A 24,512-nucleotide genomic window follows, 5' to 3' on the forward strand; every position below is an offset into this window, starting at 1 on the left:
AATCAAAGCAAAAGGTGGCTACTTTGAAGAACCTAGAATATGACATATTTTCAGTTGTTTCACACTTGTTTGTTATGTATATAATTCCACATGTGTTAATTCATAGTTTTGATGCCTTCATAGTCATGAAAATAAAGAAAACTCTTCGAATGAGAAGGTGTGTCCAAACTTTTGGTCTGTACTGTATACCAAATATTAGTTGTTTTTTTGTTTTTGTTTTTTTGGGGGGGAAGGAACCCATGCCATTATGGAGGATTCATGAAAAGGAAATTACTGGTAAGTAATATGGTTTTTGCCTTTCATCCTCCATGACGACATACCATGAGATATAACAGATTAATCCTTTAGGGAGGGACAATAGCCTGCAAAACTTTCCTTCCAAAGGAAAGCTCTTGCTTTGCCGTAGTATCCACTCTGTAATGTCTGGTAAATGTGTGAGGACTTGACCATGTTGCAGCCCTACAAATTTGTTCTATGGAGGCATTTGGATGTAGGATGTAGAGACTGATCTTGTAGAATGGGCTTTTAGATTTCCTGGTGGGGTCTCATCCAGGGTATTGTAGGACTCAGATATAGGCATATTTATCCATCTGGACAAGGAATTTTTTGTGGCTTTATGACCCTTATACAGTAAGTCCCTAGGAACTGTACAAATAGGTAGTCTGATCTCCTGAAGGGTTGTGTGGCTTCTAGATAAGCCGGGATGGCTCTCCATACATCCAGTTTGTGGAATTTAACTTCCCCTTCCGATTTTTGATTAGAACAGAAAGAGGGAACCGTAATTTCCTCCTGTCTGTGGAAATTATTAACAACTTTAGGTAGGAAGGAATTGTCTAACCTGAACACTACTTTGTCAGGGAATACCGTAAAGGAAGGGTCCACAATTTTCAAGGATTGAATTTCACTTACCCTACGTGCTGAGGTAATTGCCACTAGGAATAATGTTTTCAGTGTAATATATTTTAACAGGACTTCTGAAAGAGGCTCAAAGGGGCCTAAAGTTAACACAGACAAGACTAGATTAAGATCCCAAGGGGGAACCGCGGGTCTTAGAAAGGGTCTTAATCTATTTGCTCCTCTCAGATATCGGATGACCCAAGGATGGTCTGCAATCTTTTTATCAAACACGGAACTTAAAGCTGATATGTAGACCCTTAAAGTATTTGGGCGCAACCCTTTCTCAAATCCAGATTGTAAAAATCCCAATATACTGTAGTTTGAATAGAGAACTCCTGGGATGAATATTTGGACCGATAATACCGGCCGCAGAATCTTTTCCAGACCCTGAAATAAATCCTGGAGGTAATCTCCTTCCTGCTGGCTGCCATGGTGTTAATTATGGAATCTGATAAGCCTTTAGCTCTTAAAGTTAGCCTCTCAGATTCCAGGCAGCCAGATGTAATTTTTCTACTTTGGGTTGGTGAACTGGACCCTGGAACAATAGATCTTGCTTCCAGGGAAGCATCCACGGGCTCTGTACTGACAGGAGTTTTAGAAGAGGGAACCAGGACTTTTTGGCCATAATGGCGCTATCAATATCACATGGGCTCTGTCCTGACGTATCTTTTTTAGTACCCTGGGTATCAGAGGAAAGGGAGGAAAAGCATATGCCAGGTGAAAGTCCCATTTTTGGGACAGGGCATCCACCCCTATGTTCCCGCCGAAGGGGTTTAGGGATTTTTTTTTTTTAGTTTTGTGTTTACTGCGGAGGCAAACACATCCACCTGCGGGATCCCCCCTAAGGAGGTTATCTGTAGGAAAACCTGTTCCTCTAGACTCCACTCTGTCGACTTCAGTGATACTCTGCTTAAAAAGTCTGCTTTTGTGTTTGAAGACCCTTTTAAATGTATCGCTGACAGGGATTTTAGATGAACCTCTGCCCAGGAGAATATTATTTCCGCTATTTTGCATAGCCCCACACTTCTTGTTCCTCCTTGATAGTTTAGATAGGCTACTACCGTCATGTTGTCCGATCTTACTTGTATGTCCTTCCCCACTATATATTGGGATAGTACTTTTAGAGCTTCCCAAACCGCAGAGAATTCCCTCTGGTTTGAAGAGAAATCCATCTGATCCCTGGACATCTGGTCTTGACAGGAGTGATGAGAGCAATAAGCTCCCCATCCCCATAGACTTGCATCGGTTGAGACAATCTGTAGATGACCGGGAGACCAGGCAACTCCTTCCATCAGGTGATCTGGATCTATCCACCACTGTAGGGAATGATTTACCCAAGTAGGAATTTAAACTATCTGATATATAGATTCCTGATTTCTGTCCCAACATCCCAATAACCACTGCTGGAGTATCCGAGTGTGGAATTGGGCCCATTTGACTGCGGGAATACATGATGTTAGTGTGCCCAACAGTCTCATAGCTTCTCTGATCGTACAAACTAACTGATTTTGGAAGTTTGAGACCTTTCCTATTACTCCTGTCACCTTTTCGGTTGGAAGAAAGTTTTTTTGATGGGTGGAATCCAGACAAACCCCTAGGAAAATTAAACTCTGTTACGGGCAGGGGTTTGATTTCTCCCAGTTTATCACCCAACCTGTTTAATACAGAGTCTGGCAAGTCTGAAATAAATTCTTCTCTAGATATTCTCTCCACTCTCCCACAATTAAAAGATCGTCTAGGTAGGGGATTATTAAGACGGCAGGTGGGCCCTGAGGAACATTGCTTTAGATTGTCTAGTCAATCCTTACACCACCTATTTATTGGCTTACTTTGCAATAGAATGTAATGCCAAAACTATGTTGCAAAACCGTGCCTCTTAACCCGTGTGCCCTTTCCTATGAAGTCACGTCCATTTTCCACAAAGACAAACCCCCTCAGTGGATTAATTTTCTGGCTTAAATTTTTGCCATAGTTTATGTGATTGGATTTCCCAGCATAACAAAAAATTGTCAGTCAAGTGTGTGAAATGCCCCGATCCTTCCATGGATCCCTTCAGTTTTTTCACATCGCTGCAGTGACACCATTGGTCACAGAACTGATACCAATTTGTATGCACAGGTTAAGGAAGGGGCCATCAGCTCGAGTTATGCCTCATTCACATGTCAGTGTTTTGGTCAGTGATTTTCATTAGTGATTTTGAGCCAAAACCAGGTGCAGCTCTAAACACAGAACAGGTGCAGACCCTTCCCTTATACCTTATGTCTGTGGAGGCTTCAATCCTGGTTTTGGCTCACAATCACTGACCAAAACATTGACATGTGAATGAGGCTTTATTGTGGAGTCCTGAGATGTAGACACATTGACCACTACCAGGTTCCGTTGATTGCTGATGTTTCCACCTTGAGTTCCTTGTATTACTGAATATCTACCATACTATCTATATTTGCTTTTAACTCCTGTTTTCCATAGCATCACCATGACGGCAACACAAGGAGATTGACCCCTGACCTCTGTAAGGGCAGGAAGCAGAGAAAGGTTTAAATACCCCCCTCCCACCACCAACACCAGTGTTTCCTGTCCCTACAGAGGACAGGGGTGGAGAAAGGTCCCCTTGTGTGCCTCGCGCCGGGGAGGTGAAGAAGATGCGCACCTTAACACCATATCCACATGATGACTCCCTGCCCTCCCGCGGTCTCCGTACTGACGCTGGGCAGGGAGTAGATCGGGAGGCCTTGCTCCGGTATTATCTGGGACCTGCTCCCAGTGCTGCTGACTCCCGCCTGGGCTCTATTAGTTCCAGCTGGGTTGCGCGCCCAATGCCGGCGGGCGATATATAAGTTACGTCACTTCCAGCGCTGAGATGACATCACCGGAAGTGACGAAGGCGGCACACATTCGGCGGGACTGGAAGGAAATTTGAAATCTTCTCCTTTCCCCAGCATTCCTGGTTGTGGTGAGTTGTGCCTCCTCCATCCCTCCAGGATGTCCGCACCAGAGCACTCAGAAGCTGCCGCACTGCCTTGCATAAGTCCCCCGGTGGGGGAAATCTAATCCATGTGGTTTTCCGGTTTTCTGGCCAGATGTGAGGGATCCATTGGGCTTCTCTATTTACTAATGGGGCTTTATTCCTTTGCCCTTAGATTTCTAAAGAATCGCAAATGAAGCCCAAGAAGTCCACAAAATGCATTTCTTGCTTTGAAAAAGCTATGCAGGGATTGTATTGCCAGGATTATACGAGACGAACAACCATAGTTAATGGATGAGTTTAGAACCATGATGCAGGAGGAAATTAAATCTTCTTTGGCCTCCTTGTCCGGGTTACACAAAGATACCCCTCCTCAAATTGAACCCCCAAACAATCGTCTGAGAACCGGGGATTCCTTTTCCTCTGAATCAGAGTATGGGAGGAAGATGACAGACAATCCGAGCGTGATATCCCTGAAGGTAGAAAAATAATTTATTTCTCTTCAGATGATATGCCAGAGTTACTCAAAGCAGTCAGGGCAACCATGGGAGTAGAAGAAATTCAACCAACCCCTTCTGTTCAGGAAGAAATGTTCGGTGGACTGCGAGTGAAAAAAACTAGAGTCTTCCCTATTAATGAAAACATTAAGGGTTTGATATTAGATGAATGGTCTGATCCGGAAAAGCGTCTAGGAATCTCCAGAGCTTATCAGAGTCGTCTACTTTTTGATCAAGAGGAAGCCAAAATATTTAATACGATTCCTAAAATAGATGCTCAGGTAGCAAAAGTCAATAAAAAGACCTCTTTACCCTTTGAAAATGCATCACAACTAAGAGACCCCATGGATAGGAAGGCCGATGGTCTATTACGCAGATCCTGGGAGGCGGCTATGTACAATCTAAAATCTAACATAGCTGCTACCTCTGTAGCCAGATCCATGTTTGTATAGCTTTCGGAGTTAGAAAATCGCGTCTCTGATAACAAAGAAATTCTAAGTGCACTCCCACTCTTAAAATCTGCCACAGCATTTCTTGCTGATGCCTCCGCAGAATCCGTTTGGTTTGCAGCTAAGGACGCAGGGCTCTCAAATGCTGCTCGGAGAGCCCTTTGGGTAAAATGTTGGTCGGGAGACAAGGTCTCTAAATTGAGACTTTGTTCTATACCTTTCTCAGGGGAATATATATTCGGGCCCGAACTAGATAAAATAGTTGAGAAAGCTTCGGATAAAAAGAAGGGTTTCCCAGAAGAAAAGGCCTACAAAAGGAAGTACCCCTTTCGTGCCCCCTCTAATCAGAACAGACCTTACAGTGGTAAAGGGAAAACGGGTGTTATAGTTACGCCAAAGGAGGGAAAGGAAGGGGTTTCCTCGCCCCATCCCAGAAGGGAAACAAAAATCAGTGACGCCAGAGTGGGGGGAAGATTGAAGGAATTTTTTCCTTTCTGGGAGAAAATGTCTTCAAACCCATGGGCGCTAAAGATGATCAAATCAGGCTACAGGATCCAATTTTCTGCCTTTCCCCCAAGAAGATTTATAGTCTCAAGTCTCCCTACTCCAACATATCAAAGCCCAATTTGGAAGGGTGTTCAGGAGTTAATATCCAAACAGGTGATAACAGAGGTACCCCCATCAGAAAGAGGGAAAGGGTTCTACTCGACTCTTTTTCTGGTGAAAAAGAAAGAGGGTTCCTTTCGAACTATTATAAACCTGAAGCTCCTAAACAAATTTATCTCATCAAAAGTTTCGTATAGAGACACTAAATTCAATCATTCCCCTCTTACAGAAAGAGTCAGTGATGTGCATGGTGGTTTTAAGCGACGCTTACTGCCATGTCCCAATACACCAAAATTGTCAGCAATTTCTGAGGTTTTCAATAAAGGATCACAGGGGCGATATTCACCACTACCAATTTACCTCTCTCCCTTTCGGCATATCCTCGGCTCCTCGGGTGTTCACAAAACTGATACGTAATAGAAGTAGTAGCATATCTGAGGAAAAAAGGATTAACAATCTTCCCATATCTGGACGATTTCTTAATAACCAACAACTCTCCTTCCCAACTACAGAAAGACCTGGAAGTGTTTCTACTAACATTGGACAGACTGGGATGGATGGTCAACAGAATAAAATCAAACCTTGTACCATCGACCAAGATCAGGTTCCTAGGAGTTATCCTGGATTCTCAAAAACAGCTAACCAGTCTACCTCGGGACAAGATATCCGACATCCAATGGAAGATCAAGGTATTTTCATCCAAAAGAACCTATTCCATCAGAGACTCAATGAGTCTTCTAGGCATCCTCACTTCTTGCATCCCATCAGTCCAATGGTGTCAAATTCACTTCAGACCTCTTCAAATGTGGATACTCAGAGTATGGAACAAACTAGTTTTCTTTCTAGATCACAGGGTTACCATACCTCAGATAAAATCCTCACTACAGTGGTGGAGAATCCAGGAGAACTTGACCAGAGAAGTAACATGGAAGAAGATACCTCACACCCAGATCACCACAGATGCAAGCCAGTGGGGCTGGGGGTCGTAGGTGGGCAAAGTTTATTATCAGGGACCATGGTCCAATTCAATCAGGAGTCAGTCATCGAACTACCGAGAGCTGAGAGCGGTATGGGAAACTCTGAAGATTGCAGAATCACAACCCCGGGGCCGTCATTTAAAAATACTATCAGACAACATGACGACAATAAAATGCCTAAATCATCAAGGAGGTAAAAAAACTATGAGTCTACTAAAACTATCCTCAAAAATATTCAGTTGGAAAGAAATAAATATAAAATCCATTTCAGCGGTTCACCTAAAAGGAGTCCTGAATATAGAAGCCGACTACTTAAGCAGGAAAAAGATAGACCAATCGGAATGGTCCTTGAACAAAGAGATCTTCCATATGATAACAAACAAATGGGGCATACCGAAAGTGGACCCGTTTGCCTCTCGGGAAAATTCAAAGGTTCCAACATTTTGCTCCCTAGACACCAGGGACAATCCATGGATTCTAGACGCCTTCTCCATCACGTGGGACCAAGCGCTGTACTATGCCTTCCCGACTCTTCCGATAATACCAAAGGTGATATGAAGATCTGGAAGAAATTTTGTTCTTGGTCGGGATCATCCTCTCCTAATAAATCCGCTCCAAATATACAATCGATTCTAGATTTCTTACAAAATGGCTTCGATCTGCTACCCTCAGAGTTCAAATATTCACTTTAAGTTGTTTCTACGACACTGAATTAGCAAATCATAAATGGATCAGGAGATTTATGAGAGCGGTTACTAGAATACGTCCAACGTTAAAAACTCGTATTCCTACCTGGGACTTATAGTTCTCACAGGATTATCACGCCCCCCCCCCCCTTCGAACCTTTGAGTGACTGCTCTTTAAAACTAAAATCGTTCAAGACTGCTTTCCTAGTGGCCATCACTTCTGCCAGAAGAATTAGCGAACTACAAGCGTTAGCCATGAGGGAACCTTATTTGCAAGTCAAAAATGATAGATTCATCTTGAGGCTATACTATTCAGAATCTTTCTTGCCAAGATAATCTGAAGGCTCACTCTACCAGAGCGATGTCTTCCTCACAAGCAGAGAGAGCGGGTGTTTCCCTAGAAGAAATTTGTAAAGCCGCTACTTGGTCTAGTTTCCATACTTTCATTAAACACTACAGACTAGACCTTTTCAAAAAAATCAGACATGTCTTTTGGACAAAAAGTCCTTCAGGCTGTTACCCCCCCTTGATCATATTTTGTATATCTCCTTGTGTTGCCGTTGTGGTGTTGCTATCGAAAACCGGAATTAGTACTCACCGGTAATTCTTTTTCCATGAGATCACCACGACGGCATATAAATTCCCTCCCATTACGTTCTTTGCCTTGCTTTTTTGGGATTGCTATGGAGTAATACCTTCCCTTCAGTTTGGTTTAAATCCGGATATTATAAAATCACTTGTTTTCCACCACCTTTCTACTCTTGTATTTTGGAATCACTGGTGTTGGTGGTGGGAGTTTTTTTTTTTTAAACCTTTCTCTGCTTCCTGCCCCTACAGAGGTCAGGGGTAAATCTCCTTGTGTTGCCGTTGTGGTGATCTCATGGAAAAAGAATTACCGGTGAGTACTAATTCTGTTTTTTGCGATCTGCAAACTACGGATCTGCAAAATGCGGATGCAGTCTGTGTGCCATTTTATTGCAGACTCAACTTAAATTAGTCTGCACTTTGCAGAAAAGTATAGCACATGCTCTATCTATTGCATAATGGACATACGGATGCGGAAAGCACATGGAAACATGTATTCAAAGTACTATCTCCTCTAATATCTCCTCTTATTACCTCCAGTAATTGTATTTTACAATATAGGATCTGCACAGTGGATATCTTCTATATAAGATCTTTCTCCTGATTGATGCATCAATGATGGATAGTGACAGGGACAAGATGGCGGAGAGTATAATAAATCTCACCCTAGAGATCCTCTACCGGCTTACTGGAGAGGTGAGAGATTCTGATGTCACATTACATCATCTTATCTATGTTACTAACAGATGGACATGACTGGAGAGGTGAGGGGCTCTGGAAATGTATGGAGTGATATTTATTACTGTGTCTCTCCATAACCAGGACTACACAGTAGTGAAGAAGACCTCTAGTGAGCGCTGTCAGGCCCCTGTGTCTGAAGGATGGGGAAGAACCCTGAGCCCAATCACAGGGCCTCCACCTCACCCCCTGATACATGAGGAAATCAATACAGAGAAGATCCTAGAACTCACCAACAAGATTATTGAGCTGCTGACTGGAGAGGTGACACTGCTGGGAATGCTGGGAAATTAAACAGTAATGTTATGAAGAGATCTGGGTGATGACTGTATCATTGTGTTTTCAGGTTCCTATAAGGTTTCAGGATATCACCGTCTATTTCTCTATGGAGGAGTGGGAGTTTTTGGAAGGACACAAAGATCTGTACAAGGACGTCATGATGGAGGATCACCAGCTGCTTACATCACCAGGTAATAGACTGCATTACTGTGAATTCTAAGACCTAGGAATAAGTAGGCTTAACAAGGCTTTTTTTGCATAAAATGTTTACTTAACTATGATAAAACATATATACAAAAGATAACATACAGAGTAAAGTACCTGTCACCAAAGCTGCGGACAAATGACCCAGATGCCAACATGGCACCACGTCCATACCAATATGATACAAAGGGAAGTGGTAGTAGCAAGACACATCTCACCCTGATGATGTATTTAATGGATCTAACCTCTTTGTTGGATGCTAGATTTTTTTTTATACCTTCCCGGCCTCTCCTAAAGGTCTTCAGTGTGCAGTACACATGTACAGTTACATCACACCTCAGGAAGCAGCCAGGTACCTGCTACCACTTACCAGCTACATTACAAGAAATTAAAGGGGAAATAACCACTGAAATACCTTGCTGCATACACAAATACACACAGCATCTCATTATTTGTATGTATAGATTGTCAATACTAAATTTGTATTAAATCTTCAATTAGATATGTAATATAATCTGTTCAGCAGCTATACATTCACCCATTGAGCCAAAATGCTATTTCATGTGTGGAAATCCTCACATAATAATAATCTACAACATAAACTGACATGAGGTGTGGATATAAAATCTACAACTTGTCAATTTATGGTCAGTCCACTATGAATTTGATTCTTTATAATGCATTGGGTGAAATCTATGTTCTGTGTGCAGTGGAGAATCTGCAGCGTACCATGTAGAATTTGGTGTGGAAATGTTGAGGATTTACTGTGGATTTCACCCCCAACATTTCAAGGTGAAATCCACAGCAGATATCCTCTACATAATTTGACATTCTGCGGATTTAAAATCTGGATGTCAGGTCAGATTCCAGAGCTTTCCACCGAGTGCCTATTTCTTCATCGTCTGTTGTCAGCGAAAGTATACGAGCAGTTTTGAGACTGAAGAACCAGCGGCTCTTAGACTTATATAAAGTTCCTGTGTGCTAACAGAATACAGAACGTGGAGACATATACACAAATAAGAGGAGGAGGAGGATGGAAGGTAAGAGCTATGAGTGTCAGGATTGGTGGTCACCATGTTCTAGAAGACAGAGACCTAGATAATAGATCATCATTAACACATAACAATCTTCACGGCAAGCATCAAAAACAAGTTTTCCCTGGCTCCTCCCCAACGGCACTGACAGGAGGGTATCCCTGCCCCCTGGACAGGAAACAACACTGGAGCTACATATTAAAAAGGCCTCCTTTCCTTCCCTAAGCCAATGTTATTTCCTGTCCACGGACAGCGCGGATGCTCCTGCCAGTACGGTTAAGATTTCGCACGGCCTTGCTGTTTTCCCTGCATGGGAGGGTCGCTGCAGAGATCGGGGGCTCCAGGGATGCGGTGGCTCTCTTCTCCGATCTTATGATGATGATTTAAGGTTGGATGATACCCCAATTGATTGGGTATGTGGGCAATAGGAGATGGTTCCCAGACTAAATAATAAAAATTCAGACTCCTGTGCTCCACTTTGCTATTAAGCTAATTGCTTTATTTCAAAGAGCGGTACCCAGTCAAAATAAACATTTTTCGCCATATAGCCTTCTTCAGCATAACTGGAGGGGCATATAGAGATATCTTAGTAAATACATGATATTGGTCTTTAGAAAATTACAATGAAAAAAATAAAATGTCAATACAACATGTGTATAGAAGAACAAAAGAAAACAATTTAAATGTACATTCAGTTTCACAGAACATATGACAAATAACAAATATACATCCGGTAAGTTCGGACTCTGGCAATAATATTCTCCACAGATTCATCCCAAGGAGGGGGGGTATATGGATGGTATGTTGATCCGCATGGATGATAGGTCTGAGGACGGCCTCATAGATCTCAGTGATGGGGAGGTTCAGGCAGGCGTGAGCAAATGTTAAAGAGGGCAAATGATATAGGAAATCATGTGGTATGTACCAGTTTCCAGATTTTTATATGATCAGAATACAGTTCACCCTATGTAATACACATGCATAGTATACAGTAAGCTATGTAGTAGTAAAGAAGCACATTGTTGCAAAGACTATATCATATAGATAGGAAGTGCATGGCATTCTTACCTGGTTGAGCGTAAAGTTGAAAATATCCACAGTGGGTTGCAGATTGCTGCGGTAGTGAGAGGCTCTATGGCCCTAATTGGCATGCGCTGTAATAGGCTGTGGCCTAAAAGAAAGGGCGCCATAACGATGGTGGTGTATCTGATCTATAAATAGAGCTTGCGCTGGAAATTAAGTTGGGGGCGGGGTCTGTCTTAGGTATGCGTAATGAGATAAACAAAGATGGTGGGCACTAGTGAATGTAGCTAAGGCGCATGCGCTTGTTTCAACAGCGCAAGCGCAGAGTGACCTGAGAGGATGGATCGTAATCGGCCCATAGTGAGCATGTGCTAGAAAACAGCACAAGCGCAATATGACATTCTGGAAGATGTCAAATGACGTGAGTTGGAATCGTCATGCGCAGTAGTGGTAAATAGTACGATGTTAGAAAGTAGCTACTATGTGGGTATGGAACATGCGCACAATACCTGATAGTAAATGAAAGTAAATGATGTATAAAGACTGGGGCAGTGTGAGAGTTAGAATAAAACATAGAAAGTGCAAAGATAGTAGATACTTATACCAAAGAATATAGAGAATGCGGCTCCAGCCAGGGGGAGATATTCAATATCTGGTCTGAAAAGAATGAAAATAGGAACATAGTTAGTTATGATTCCTAATGTATATCTAGTTCTTATCAATTAGGTGTCTACAGATCACATATAGTTTTGGTATGAGCATGTAACCAATAGCAGATAGTTTTTAGGATTTTAGGATAGCGTTCCCTGTCACATGCAATAGCTTATATTGAAATTAGAGAAAACTGCCAACTTCATATTCTCGGTTGAGCCCCTTTGGTTCCAATGTTTGTAGGTGGTGGATCCAGAGCGCTTCCCTGTTCATTAGTATGCGGGATAAATCTCTGCCTCTTCTAGGGACTGATACTTGTTCCACCACCTGGAAACGCAATTGGGCAATGGAGTGTCGCTTAGCTGCAAAGTGTGCAGGGATAGGTAAATGGTTGTTCTGACAACGGTCATTGGATTTGTGGTGACATATCTTATCTCTAATGGTCTGTGTGGTTTCACCGACGTACGCTAAACCACAGGGACATTTGATTATGTACACGACGTTGGAAGAGTCACACGTGAAGAAGCCCCGTACAGGGAACCCTTTGCCAGTTAGTGGATGGTAGATCTTGTCCCCTAAGGCTATATGCCGAAAAACTTTTATTTTGACTGGATACCGCTCTTCTCCGATCTTAGGCATAAGCCCTTCATTGGAAGGCAGCCCTGGGCTTCTTACCCATTCTCCGGCGTTTTGGATCCATCGCGATGAGCGTCCATGCAGACGGGGCCTTCTCCAGAGCAGGAGGAGGTCCGAGAGCAGAGGTGACGTCAGGAAATAGCGGTGTAGCATGCGTCGTGACGTCACGTGTGCGCGCGACCGTCGCCATGTCCAGGGCACGCTGGGGGCCAGAATTTTTTATATTCTAAGCACTACCTGGAGGATAGTGTGATTCCCTGCTCCAGCATGTTGGCTTCTCAGGAGGATGCGGACCGCAAGCCTGTGGATCCTGGTTCCAGCGCCGTCAGCCCGGTAAACCTCCTCTCCTGTTTACCTGTGTAGATAAAATTTGGGATGTGGAGCTCTCCTCTCTTTTACAAGTACACTGATGGGTGTCTGGTGGTGGAGGCTAATAGAGAAATAAATTACTAGCCCCTTTTTTTAAATCAGATTTTTTTACGGCAGAGAAACCTCCACTACCAGGACACAGGGCGGGGACTCAGGACGCAAGAAGTGTGCTTTATGCAGGAAGTTCTTTGTCTCCACATCCAAAAAATCACTATGTGCAAAATGCACAGAGAAGATAGTATCGGAGTATCTGAAGAATCTCCCTCTTTTCTGAGCTCCATGAGGCATATATTTAGAGGGGAAGTAAATGCGGCGGTGGAATCAAGGCTACCTCCCTTATCTCCACAAGCTTCCACTTCTCAGAATTACCAGAGTTCCACAATCTGGATGTAAGTTGTTGCCTACTATGTTATCTGGAGAGAACAAAGCAGTTCAGACAGTCGGACCACCTCTTTATCCATAAGAATAAGGGTCTAGCGTCCAGGAAGCCTACGATCGCTTGGTGGATAAGAGACGCTATATCTCTTTGTTATACCAACAGGAATCTTGTTTCCCCAGCAGTTCTCAAGGCCCTCTCGACTCGGGCAATGTCAGCCTCCCGGGCAGAAAACGCCGCTATATCAATTGAACAGATCTGCAAAGGGGCTGCCTGGGCTAATCCTATGACCTTTTCTAAGCACTACAGGCGGGATGTGACCCATAATCAGGACTTGTCCTTTGGGCGTAGAACTCTTTCTGCAGTAGTCCCTCCCTAAAATATGTTCTTCTCTGTTAATCCTCCTGTCAGTGCCGTTGGGAAGGCTAATGGAAAATTCAATTACCAGTAAGAGTAATTAACCCTTTCTCATCCGTATCATTTTGGGACACAGGCTTGACCTTGGGTATAGCTGTTGCGCTAGGAGGCGGACACTAAGCACAAATGTGTGAGCTCCTCCCCTTCATCTATACCCATTCTACAGGGAATAAGCTAAACCAGTTTTACCTTAGTGTCTGTAGGAGGCAGACCTCCCTGCCTTTTGTTTTCTCTTTTTTTCCTTTTTTCTAGCGGTAGTTTCAGGCAGTCCAAAAAGCTGCCTGCACTCCCACCCGGGTGACCAGGGGGTCCCCCAAGCCCACTGCTGCTTCCCGTTCTCCAGAAGCAAAGGAGGACCAGAGGTTCCTAAAAGGCACTGTATCCCGCCAGCGTTCGGATCATCACGGTCGTACACTGCAAGTCTCCACTGTTCCGGTGCAGCGCCCCTCCCCAAGGGGCCGCACGCCGAAGGTGGTGATCTTGCTGGAGCCAGAGGGGCAGAAGACGCCGGACAGGTGAGTATAAGAAAAAAGATAGAAATTGGCCCCAAGTGCTCTCCTCCTTCAAGCACCCTCACCCTTTTCAGGTTACCTAGTCCCCATAAAGCTGGCCCCTCCAGGAGATCTCTGCTGTCGGGAGAGAGGGGATGCAGCAGGGCTTGGTGCGGGGCGTCCATTTTGCTTTATTGTTCGGCGGGTCCGGGGCACCGCCGATGCTGCTGCTAATTGAGACCCCGGCTTCTTTGCGGCCTTCTCCAATTTCGTCACCCCACATTTTCCTATTCCTCGGCCGGCGTCTCGGTGCGGCCGTGGCTGCAGTGGTATTCGCTCCTGCGAGCAAGCGGGGGGCGGATGCAGAGGCTAGTGGGCCGGAGTCTTTTTGGGGGCAGGGCAGGAGTTTTCCCCGCTCCCACGCCAACAGCTGGAATGTTGCTGTCCCCGCCCACTTCCAGTTTTTAAAGGCACCTTCGGCGGGATGCTGACAGGCTCCTCTGGACATGCTGGGTAAGCGCTGTTTTTACCTTCCTACAGGGTTTAACCTATCCCCCTCATCCTCCCTTCTGTCATGGCAGGATTGTCATTATGTCCGAGCCCACATCCCAGGCCCAGATGCAGGCGGTCACTACTGTGCACCATTATCCTTGTGCGTCGTGTTGCGCAAAATTTCCATCCGCTCAGTCAGATCCTCTCTGCGCTGTATGTGCGGCTCCGCCGTCCAGTGGCTCGGCCCCAGACTCAATCGCCCCTGCTGCCCAGTCTAAGGTAGAACTGGAATGGGCGCGTTCCCTGTCAAGGATGGTACAGGATGTCTCCAGTACCAACAAATCAATTGTGGAAATATTGGGGCCTTTGTCGGTAAGGCAGTCCTCTGACCGGTCCGATTCTGGGGATCAAGGGGTTCATGCCTGTCATGGCTGTCCCTCCAAATGGGCTAGAACATCCTCCCCCAAAAGGGTGTCTGTGTATCCCATTTCCTTGACCTCTCCTCCTCCTACTGGGGAGTCTCACTGCGATGTGTCCTCCATGGAAGAGGCATGTTCTGAGGAGAGGGAATCAGATGAAGATGTTGTCTCTCCTGAGGGTCAGTTGTCCAAACTATCCTCTATGGTGGATAATCTTATTACAGCGGTTATTGAGACGTTGCAGGTTGAGGACCCTGCACCTTCTTCGGCTAGCTCGGATTTTTTCTTTAGAAGGTCCCGTCGCTCGCACAAGTGTTTCCCCTAACACCAGGATTTTGATTCCTCTCTTTCCAAGGAATGGAATTTTCCTGATAGACGTTTTGCTTTGGCAAAACGCTTGAACGTCCTTTATCCATTTCCAGAGGATTTGACTAAGGGCTCATGCACACGACCGTATGGTTTTTTCAGTGTTTTGCGGTCCGTTTTTTACAGATCCGTTGTTCCGTTTTTTGTTTCCGTTGTGTTTCATTTCCGTTTTTCCGGTCCATTTTTCCGTATGCCACATACAGTATACAGTAATTACATAGAAAAAATTGGGCTGGGCATAACATTTTCAATAGATGGTTCAGCAAAAACGGAACGGATACGGAAGACATACAGATGCATTTCCCTATGTGTTCCGTTTTTTTTTGCGGCCCCATTGACTTGAATAGGGGCCAAGCACCGTGATTTACAGACAAGAAATAGGACTTGTTCTATCTTTTCACGGTCCGGAATTGCTGAAACGGAATGCACACGGAGACACTTCAGTTTTTTTTGCTGAAACATTGAAATGAATGGTTCAGTATATGTACCGCATACTGAACTCAAAAAACGGCCAGTATACTGAACGCAAAATACTGTGGTGTGCATGAGCCCTAAGAAATGGTCATCATCACCTATTGTGGACACTGCTGTTTCCCGCTTGGCTAAGCATACTACCTTGCCAATGGCGGATGGGGCTTCTTTCTCCCATATCAGGGATAAGAAACTGGAAGCTTTGCAAAGTCTTCCTTTGAAGCAGTGGGCACAACACTGCAGTCGGTGTTTGCCTCTACTTGGGTGAGCAAGGCTATGGGGGAATGGGCAGATAATTTGCATCAGGGTCTTACCTCGGGAGTTCCTTCTGGGGAACTGCAGCTCTCTCATGCCAGTGCGTATATTTGTGAGGCCTCTTTGGACGCGGACGGGCTTATAGCTCGTTCGTCAGCCCTGTTGGCTATTCACCGTACCCTATGGCTTTCCTGCTGGGCGGCAGATAATGCTTCAAAGCGGACCTTGACGGCACTCCCCTTTACCGGCAGCAGAATGTTTGGTAAGCACCTGGATTAGATAATTTCGGACGCTACGGGTGGTAAGAACACTCATTTACCAGAGAACAGTGGGCGGTTTAATATGTCAAAAAAGTAGAAGCCTTTTTTTCGCCCCTTTCTGAGTTTTTCCAGCCCTAAGAGGTCGGCCTACAAGTCGGTCCCAGATCAGAATTGGATCTCATAAGGTTCTTCAAATGAGTGTGTGATATCTCTTACCATAGAATTGCCTCCCCTTACCTCCCTCCGTCCCCCTGTCTATTCTTCATACCTCCCCTTTCACCCCCCCCCCTTCTCTTGATCACTATATCGACCGACTTATACGTATTGTGCTGTTTCTTCAATATCTGACCCACCAGTACTATTGTAGTAGTATACAGATGATATCATCTCTACTTCACTGAATTCTTTTAAAACCATTTTTTGCGAATGAGATATGTGTACCTGCATTGTTACATGTTATATGTTCTTTCTACATGTATGTTTTTTATGAAAATAAAAATTATTAATAAAAAAAAAAAAAGAATTGCAAGCCTTCCATCAAGCCTCGCCCTTCCTGGAGTCCCCGTCAACAGGGCTCAAAGTCCTATAACCCCAAGCCCTCCGCTGTTTGACGGACTGCTTCTGGTGCCTTCCGATCGGGTGAGCGGCCAGCTTCATTTATTTCGGCATGTTTGGCTGGCTCACGTCTCGAATGCGTGGGTGAGAGAGGTGATTGCAGAGGGCTACAAACTGGAATTAAAGTCTCCCCTCCTTCCTGATTTTTTGGGTTGTCGCCTCCAACCTCTCCCTCAGCCGCAGATTCCTTTTTTCAGGCGATTAGCACACTCTTGCAGCAGTGAGTGATTGTTCCGGTTCCTGCGCAAGACCGTTTTCTAGGGTTTTACTCCAATCTCTTTGTGATTCCCCCGTTCTGGACCTCAATGCACTCAACTGCTTCCTTCGCATCCGCAGTTTCCGAATGGAATCCCTGAGATTTGTCATTGCGTCCATGGAACCGGGGGAGTACCTATCCTCGGTAGACATCAAGGACGCTTATCTTCACATGCCCATCTGCGTCATTCATCAGAGATTTCTCTGGTTCGCAGTGGGTCCATTTCACTTCCAGTTTGTAGCCCTCCCGTTCGGCCTGGCTACGGCTCGCAGCATCTATACGAAGATTCTGGCAGCAGTCATGGCCCTGCTCCATGCCAGGGGGATCATGGCGATCCCTTACTTAGACGACATCCTGGTAAAGGGTCCGTCATTCCGGGTGACAGCGGACAGCCTGCGAATAGTCATGGACACCCTGGAACACTTCGGCTGGATTCTGAAAAAACAGAAGTCCCGTCTTTATCCATCCCAGCGGCTGACTTATCTGGGCATGGTGCTCAACACATTTCAGGCCAAGATATTCTTGCCTCTGGAGAAGCTATCTGCTCTCCGTCTTCAGATTCTACCCTTGTTGCAGCCATGTCCAATTCCCATTCGTCACTGCATGTGGGCTCTGGGTCACATGGTCTTTGCCTTTGAAGCACTTCCCTATGCTCAGTACCATACCAAAACTATTCAGCGAGCCATTCTGTCCAGCTGGGACCGTTCCCCAGCCTCTTTTTATCTGCCCATGCGTCTCTCTGCTCCAATCCGCCGGGCCCTTAGATGGTGGCTGGCCTCTTCGATGTTGACGTCGGTCCACTCGTTCCTTCCTCTCCAGTGGACGGTGTTAACAACGGACGCAAGCCTCAGGCGTTGGGGGGGAGTATTGGAAAATCTCTCCATTCAAGGAGTATGGTCACGAGAGGAACGTTCTTGAGTTGAGGGCGATTTGTCTCTCTCTGCGGCATTGGACCGACCATCTCAGGAGACATCCGGTTCGGGTTCAGTCCGACAACTCCATGGCGGTGGCATACCTCAATCACCAAGGCAGCACCCGAAGCCCGGCAGCCATGTAGGAGATGGCTCTGAATCTCAGCTGGGTGGAGAGCCATGTTCCGGCGCTGTCAGCAGTTTACATCCCCGACATCAACAATTGGATCGCCGACTTCCTCAGCCAGGAGCGTCTCGATCCCGGCGAGTGGGCTCTTCACCCGCAGGTGTTTCAAGCCAACTGCGAGCGGTGGGGTCGGCCTCCCGCTTTAACAACAAGGTCGAGGACTTTGTCGCGCAGTCCAGGGACCACATAGCCCTGCAGTGTGACGCGCTGGTATTCTGTGTAGTCGGTTCACGTTTCCTTACGTGTTCCCGCCTCTGCCTCTCATTCCGCATCTCCTCAGGAAGATCAGGTCCAAAGGACTGCCCGTCATTCTCGTGGCCCTTGATTGGCCACGCCGAGTGTGGCAGGCATCTCTGGTCACTCTTCTCGAAGGGGCCGATCTTCCACCTGAATTTAGGGTCGCTCCATTTAATGACATGGCTGTTGAAGCCGCCGTACAAAAGGCTCTGGGATTCTCAGATGCCGTAGTCCAGACTATGATTCATGCCAGAAAGTCGTCATTTTCCCGAATCTACCACCAGACCTGGAAGTCCTACTTTAGTTGGTTCAAGCGGCATCAGCTGTCTCCCGCTCGGTTCTCTTTGCCGCGACTCTTGCCTTTCCTGCAGTCGGGCATGGACTTGCGGCTGGCTTTTAGCTCCCTCAAAGGGCAAGTGTTGGCTCTCTCCATTCTTTTTCAGCTGAATTTAGCTTCACTTTCAGCGGTTCAGACTTTTCTGCAGGGGGTGGTGCATGCTTTTCCCCCTTTCAGTCCTCCGTTGGGTCCTTGCGGCTCTGTCATGTCGGTCGACTTTCCTGATCCTCCATCAGGATAAGGTAGTCCTTTGTCCTGTTCAGTCCTTCCTTCCGAAGGTGGTGTCGACATACCATTTAAATAAGGAGATTATTCTCCCTTCATTTTGTCCGGACCCATCTCATCTTTGGGAGCAGTCGCTCAACACTATGGATTTGGTACGGGCCGTTCGAGTCTATCTGTCCCAGACGGCATCTTTCCGGCGGACGGATTCCCTGTTTGTCAATCCAGAAGGGATAAAACGAGGGCTGGCAGCATCGAAGACTTCCATTTCTCGATAGATTCGCTTGGCCATTGTGGAAGCGTACCGCCTTAAGGACCGGGCTCCACCCTTCCGGTTGACTGCTCATTCTGCTCGGGCAGTGGGGGCCTAGTGGGCGGTGCATTGCGGTGCTTCGGCGCTCCCGGTATGCAAGGCGGTGACCTGGTCGTCTTTGCACACCTTTTCCAAGTTTTATAGGGTGCACACCTTTGCGTCTGCTGACGCGGCTCTGGGGCATAGAGTTTTGCAGACAGCGGCTATCTGATTGGCAGGAGGGTTTCTGGTTAGGCCCACCCCAGGGACTGCTATGTAACATACCAAGGTCAAGCCTGTGTCCCCCAATGAACGGAAGAGAAACACATTTTATGGTAAGTACAAAAATCTAGTTATTACCTTCCAAATTAGAGATCATTGGGGAAGATTTATCAAGGCCGTCTAAAAGAAAAACTGTCATTCTTCATGAGCAGAATAGGAAATGAAATCTACGTTGTAATTGATTGCCATGGGTAACAAAAACAGTTTTTATGTTAGACAGTTTCTTCGGTCAATGAGACCCAAAGGGAGATTTAAGACGATGTGAGCTGTGTGGGTCTTGATCCTCTGCACTCCTGGAGGATGTGCCTAATTTATGGCGAAGTGCAGTCATGCAGCCATGTTCAGTTGCTAGGCAGACATAGGCCTTCATCACTGCTACTTTAGTTCCTGCACCACACGGACCTTTTTATTCTCATGTTATTGTCCTGGCCATGTATTTGTAAGTACTTTTGTTTTCCTGGCTCCTGTTCCTGTGTGTCGCTATTGATTAAAATGTTAGATCCTGATCCTGACCATGCTCCCATCTTGTACTTCGCTCCTTTACTGACTCTCCTGCTAATGCATTGGTGCTGATACTAATCCATAATTATTCTGGAAGCTGTGGCCTGGAGGTCATACTGCAACAGAGTTCATATGGTTCCTCCACATAGGGGGTTAGGAGTGACTACCAGGCCATCCCTTAGGCTCCACATCTCATTCTTAGCAGCCCTAATGGATTACGGCTTAAAGAATACATATTTCTGGTATTGGACCATAAAAGGAATCCATCGGACTCGGTGCCTCATATAAGGCCAGAATAGCATAAACATTAAGCCATGTTTCTCCAAGGTCACATAGAGGAAATCTAAGTGTACTCGATCAAATACCTTATCAGCGTCAAGAAGCTGAAATACACTGGAGGCCCCTGTATAGCTAACAATTTGGATTAAAGTTGTACTGTCCAGTTTGCCCACCTGTCTGTTATTTGGGGCTCTAGGGTAACCTTCTAGCCATAATTTTTATAACTATAAAGTAAGTGTTTATCACCTCAAAAAGGCTAAATCCACTATTCCAGTTCCATTTTTTGTTTATTAGTAATCATATTCCTGCCATAATTCTGAAAACCACTAATCTAGCTTTTAAAATCAGCAGGGCCAGCTCTGGTTTTTGGTGGTATCACTTCCCTCACTACATCAGAGATTAGCTCTATTACCTCCCTACACTATCTGTGGGGGTGGCATCTCAGGAGAACCCCCTGAACTGTCTTTGTGGGGGTGGAGTCTCAGGAGCACCCCACCTTCACTGTCTGTAGGGGTGGCAACTCAGGAGCTCCTGAGAAACCCGGTCTCAGCAGTGATGAGTGTGGCCTACCAGGAGAATTGATTCTGAGGGTCCTCCCTCCATCTATACAATATTTGCTAAGAGGGCATTCCAGTTATACAGGATAAAGGATAACTATTAGATCATGGGGGTCCTACTGCTGGGACCTCTACTGATCACGAGAATGGTTATTTTACCCCCTCAGAGACCCCCAAAATGAACAGAGCGGCAGGTCAGGCATGCTCATGTACAGTACATTCACTGCTAGATGTAAAGTCCTTATAATTTAGTAGAGAAATAATGATAACAGTACAAATAAACAAAACTACCATATCAGACATATAAATAGTGCCACTATATACTGCTCATATAATATTGTGATATTTTCCATCCATGTGCTATCCCAGTTTTTGGTGGATAGCAAATGGACTTATTAATTTCTTTGTGTCTGCAAAAAAAAAAGACATCTGTGTACTCTCTGCATCCGTATGTCTGTTCTGCTAACTATAGAACATGTCCTATTCTTCTCAACAAAAAGTAGCCATTTCTATTGATGGAAGTGAGAAAATTGCGTAATACACACAGAAGATATCTGTGTGGTTTGTGGACCAAAATACGGATATGATGGAATGCATAATCCTTAGACAGTGATCTGATTTGTCTCCATTGTCAAAATCAGTTGAATATTGGATTTTGCTACATGCCATGCAATGAATATGCATTTTATATAGAAATGTTATTAATACTATGCTGTCAAATTAATTTTATTCTTTTCAGATGACTGTACCAGAATCTCAGATGGGCATGTGACATCTTCAGGTTTTAAAACAGAGGATTATGCTATTACACAAAATACAAGTGAAGAACATGCCATAATCCCAGATGTACCCTCAGGTCTTCTCAGCAAAGATTCATCATGTGATTCTTTTAAATATGTCCAATCTTCTGATTTATCACAGATGGCAAAGGAACAGAAAAGCCACAAAATGGGTGTTGAACATCAAACAGAGGAGAAGCCGTTTTCATGTTTACAATGTGGAAAATGTTTTAAACATAAATCTGCTCTTGTTATACATCAGAAAATTCACACAGGGGAGAAGCCATATTCATGTCCAGAATGTGGGAAATGTTTTACTGATAAGTCACATCTTCTTAGACATGAGAGTAGTCACACAGGGGAGAAGCCATATTTATGTTCAGAGTGTGGGAAATATTTTAGCCAGAAATCAGATCTTGTTAGACATCAAATAACACATACAGGGAAAAAGCCATTTTCATGTTCAGAATGTGGAAAATGTTTTACAAAAAAATCTAATCTTGTTACACATCAGAGAATTCACACAGGGGAGAAGCTATTTTCCTGCCCAGAATGTGAGAAATCCTTTACTCATAAATCATATCTTGAAAAGCATTTAAAAATTCACACAGGAGAGAAGCCATATTCATGCTCAGAATGTGGAAAATGTTTTACAGATAAGTCGAATCTTGTTATACATAAAAGAAGTCACACAGGAGAGAAACCGTATTCATGTACAGAGTGCGGCAAATATTTTATCCAGAAATCTGATCTTGTTAGACATCAACTAACTCACACGGGGGAGAAGCCTTTTTTGTGTTCAGAATGTGGGAAATGTTTTACTCAGAAGTCAACCCTTGTTTGCCATCGAAGAACTCACAGAGGGGAGAAACCTTTTTTATGTTCAGAATGTGGAAAATCTTTTAATTGTAAATCAAATCTTCTTAATCATCATAAAAATCATACAGGGGAGAAGCCATATTCATGTTCAGAATGTAGGAAATGTTTTAAAGATAAGTCATATCTTCGTAGACATGAGAGTAGTCACACAGGGGAGAAGCCATATTCATGTTCAGAGTGTGGGAAATATTTTAGCCAGAAATCTGATCTTGTTAGACATCAAGTAACCCACACGGGAAAAAAGCCTTTTTCGTGTTCAGAATGTGAGAAATGTTTTACTAAGAAGTCAACTCTTGTTTGTCACCGAAGAACTCACACTAGAGAGAGAAGAGACTTTCTTGTTCAGAATGTGAAAAATGTTTCACAGATAAATCATATAGAAACATAGAATGTGTCAGCAGATAAGAACCATTTGGCCCATCTAGTCTGCCCAATATACAGAATACTATGAATAGCCCCTGGCCCTATCTTATACAAAGGATGGCCTTATGCCTATCCCATGCATGCTTAAACTCCTTCACTGTATTTTCAGCTACCACTTCTGCAGGAAGGCTATTCTATGCATCCACTACTCTCCCAGTAAAGTAATACTTCCTGATATTACTTTTAAACCTTTGCCCCTCTAATTTAAATCTATGTCCTCTTGTAGCAGTTTTTCTTCTTTTAAATATTCTCTCCTCTTTTACCGTGTTGATTCACTTTATGTATTTAAAAGTTTCTATCATATCCCTACCTGTCTCGTCTTTCTTCCAAGCTCTACATGTTAAGGTCCTTTAATCTTTCCTGGTAAGTTTTATCCTGCAATCCATGTACTAGTTTAGTAGCTCTTCTCTGAACTCTCTCCAAAGTATCAATATCCTTCTGGAGATATGGTCTCCAGTACTGCGCACAGTACTCCAAATGAGGTCTCACTAGTGCTCTGTAGAGCGGCATGAGAACCTCCCTCTTTCTACTGGTAATGCCTCTCCCTATATACCCAAGCATTCTGCTAGCATTTCCTGCTGCTCTATGACATTGTCTGCCTGCCTTTAAGTCTTTTGAAATAATGACCCCTAAATCCCTTTCTTCAGATACTGAGGTTAGGACTGTATCACTGATTTTATATTCTGATCTTGGGTTTTTACGCCCCAGGTGCATTATCTTGCACTTATCAACATTAAATTTTAGTTGCCAGATTTTTGACTATTCCTCTAGTTTTCCCAAATCCTTTTCCATTTGGTGTATTCCTCCAGGAACATCAACCCTGTTACAAATCTTTGTGTCATCAGCAAAAAGACACACCTTAAGGCTACTTTCACACTAGCGTCGGTGTTCCGCTTGTGAGCTCCGTTTGAAGAGTCTCACAAGCGGCCCCGAACGCATCCGTCCAGCTACGAATGCATTCTGAGTGGACGCGGATCCGCTCAGAAAGCATCAGTCTCAGCAAGCGGACACCCGAACGCTGCTTGCAGCGTTCGGGTGTCCGCCTGGCCATGCGGAGGCAAGCAGATCCGTCCAGACTTACAATGTAAGTCAATGGGGACGGATCCGTTTGAAGTTGACACAGTATGGCTCAATTTTCAAACGGATCCGTCCCCCATTGACTTTCAATGTAAAGTCTGGACGGATCCGTTCAGGCTACTTTCACACTTAGAATTTTTTTTTAACTATAATGCAGACGGATCCGTTCTGAACGGATCCAAACGTCTGCATTATAGGAGCGGATCCGTCTGTGCAGACATCAGACGGACCCGCTCTGAACGCAAGTGTGAAAGTAGCCTTACATCGAGGCCTTCTGCAATTTCGCTGATAAAAATATTAAACAATATGGGTCCCAGAATAGATCCCTGAGATACCCCACTGGTAACAAGACCATGGTCTGAAAATACTCCATTGACTAGAACCCTCTGTTGTCTGTCACTCAGCCACTGCCTAATCCATTCAACAATATGGGAGTCCAAGCTCAAAGACTGCAATTTATTGATAAGCCTTCTATGTGGGACAGTATCAGAAGCCTTACTAAATTCTAGATAAGCGATGTCTACTGCACCTCCGC

General features: G+C 44.7%; 2 protein-coding genes across 2 annotated transcripts in view; both read left to right on the plus strand.

The window, feature by feature from the left end:
• The window catches only part of LOC121004474 (zinc finger protein OZF-like), a 543,049-nt gene that overhangs the window by 458,236 nt on the left and 60,301 nt on the right, over positions 1-24,512 (plus strand). The window lies entirely within an intron of this gene.
• On the plus strand, positions 8,619-22,933 carry LOC121004492 (zinc finger protein OZF-like). Its single transcript, XM_040436750.1, has 3 exons — positions 8,619-8,664; positions 8,747-8,870; positions 21,559-22,933. Exons 2-3 carry the CDS (start codon positions 8,786-8,788, stop codon positions 22,863-22,865), a joined length of 1,392 nt encoding a protein of 463 aa, XP_040292684.1. The 5' UTR covers positions 8,619-8,664; positions 8,747-8,785; the 3' UTR covers positions 22,866-22,933.

Source organism: Bufo bufo, chromosome 6 (genome assembly GCF_905171765.1).
Source record: "Bufo bufo chromosome 6, aBufBuf1.1, whole genome shotgun sequence".
Taxonomy (NCBI): Eukaryota; Metazoa; Chordata; class Amphibia; order Anura; family Bufonidae; genus Bufo; species Bufo bufo.

What these genes read in the sequence shown, in the direction of transcription:
- LOC121004492 (XM_040436750.1), top strand. Translation starts at nt 8,786, where the DNA reads ATGGAGGAGTGGGAGTTTTTGGAAGGACACAAAGATCTGTACAAGGAC. An exon ending in CCAGCTGCTTACATCACCAG is followed by an intron (nt 8,871 to 21,558) that starts GTAATAGACTGC and finishes TATTCTTTTCAG; the next exon opens with ATGACTGTACCAGAATCTCA.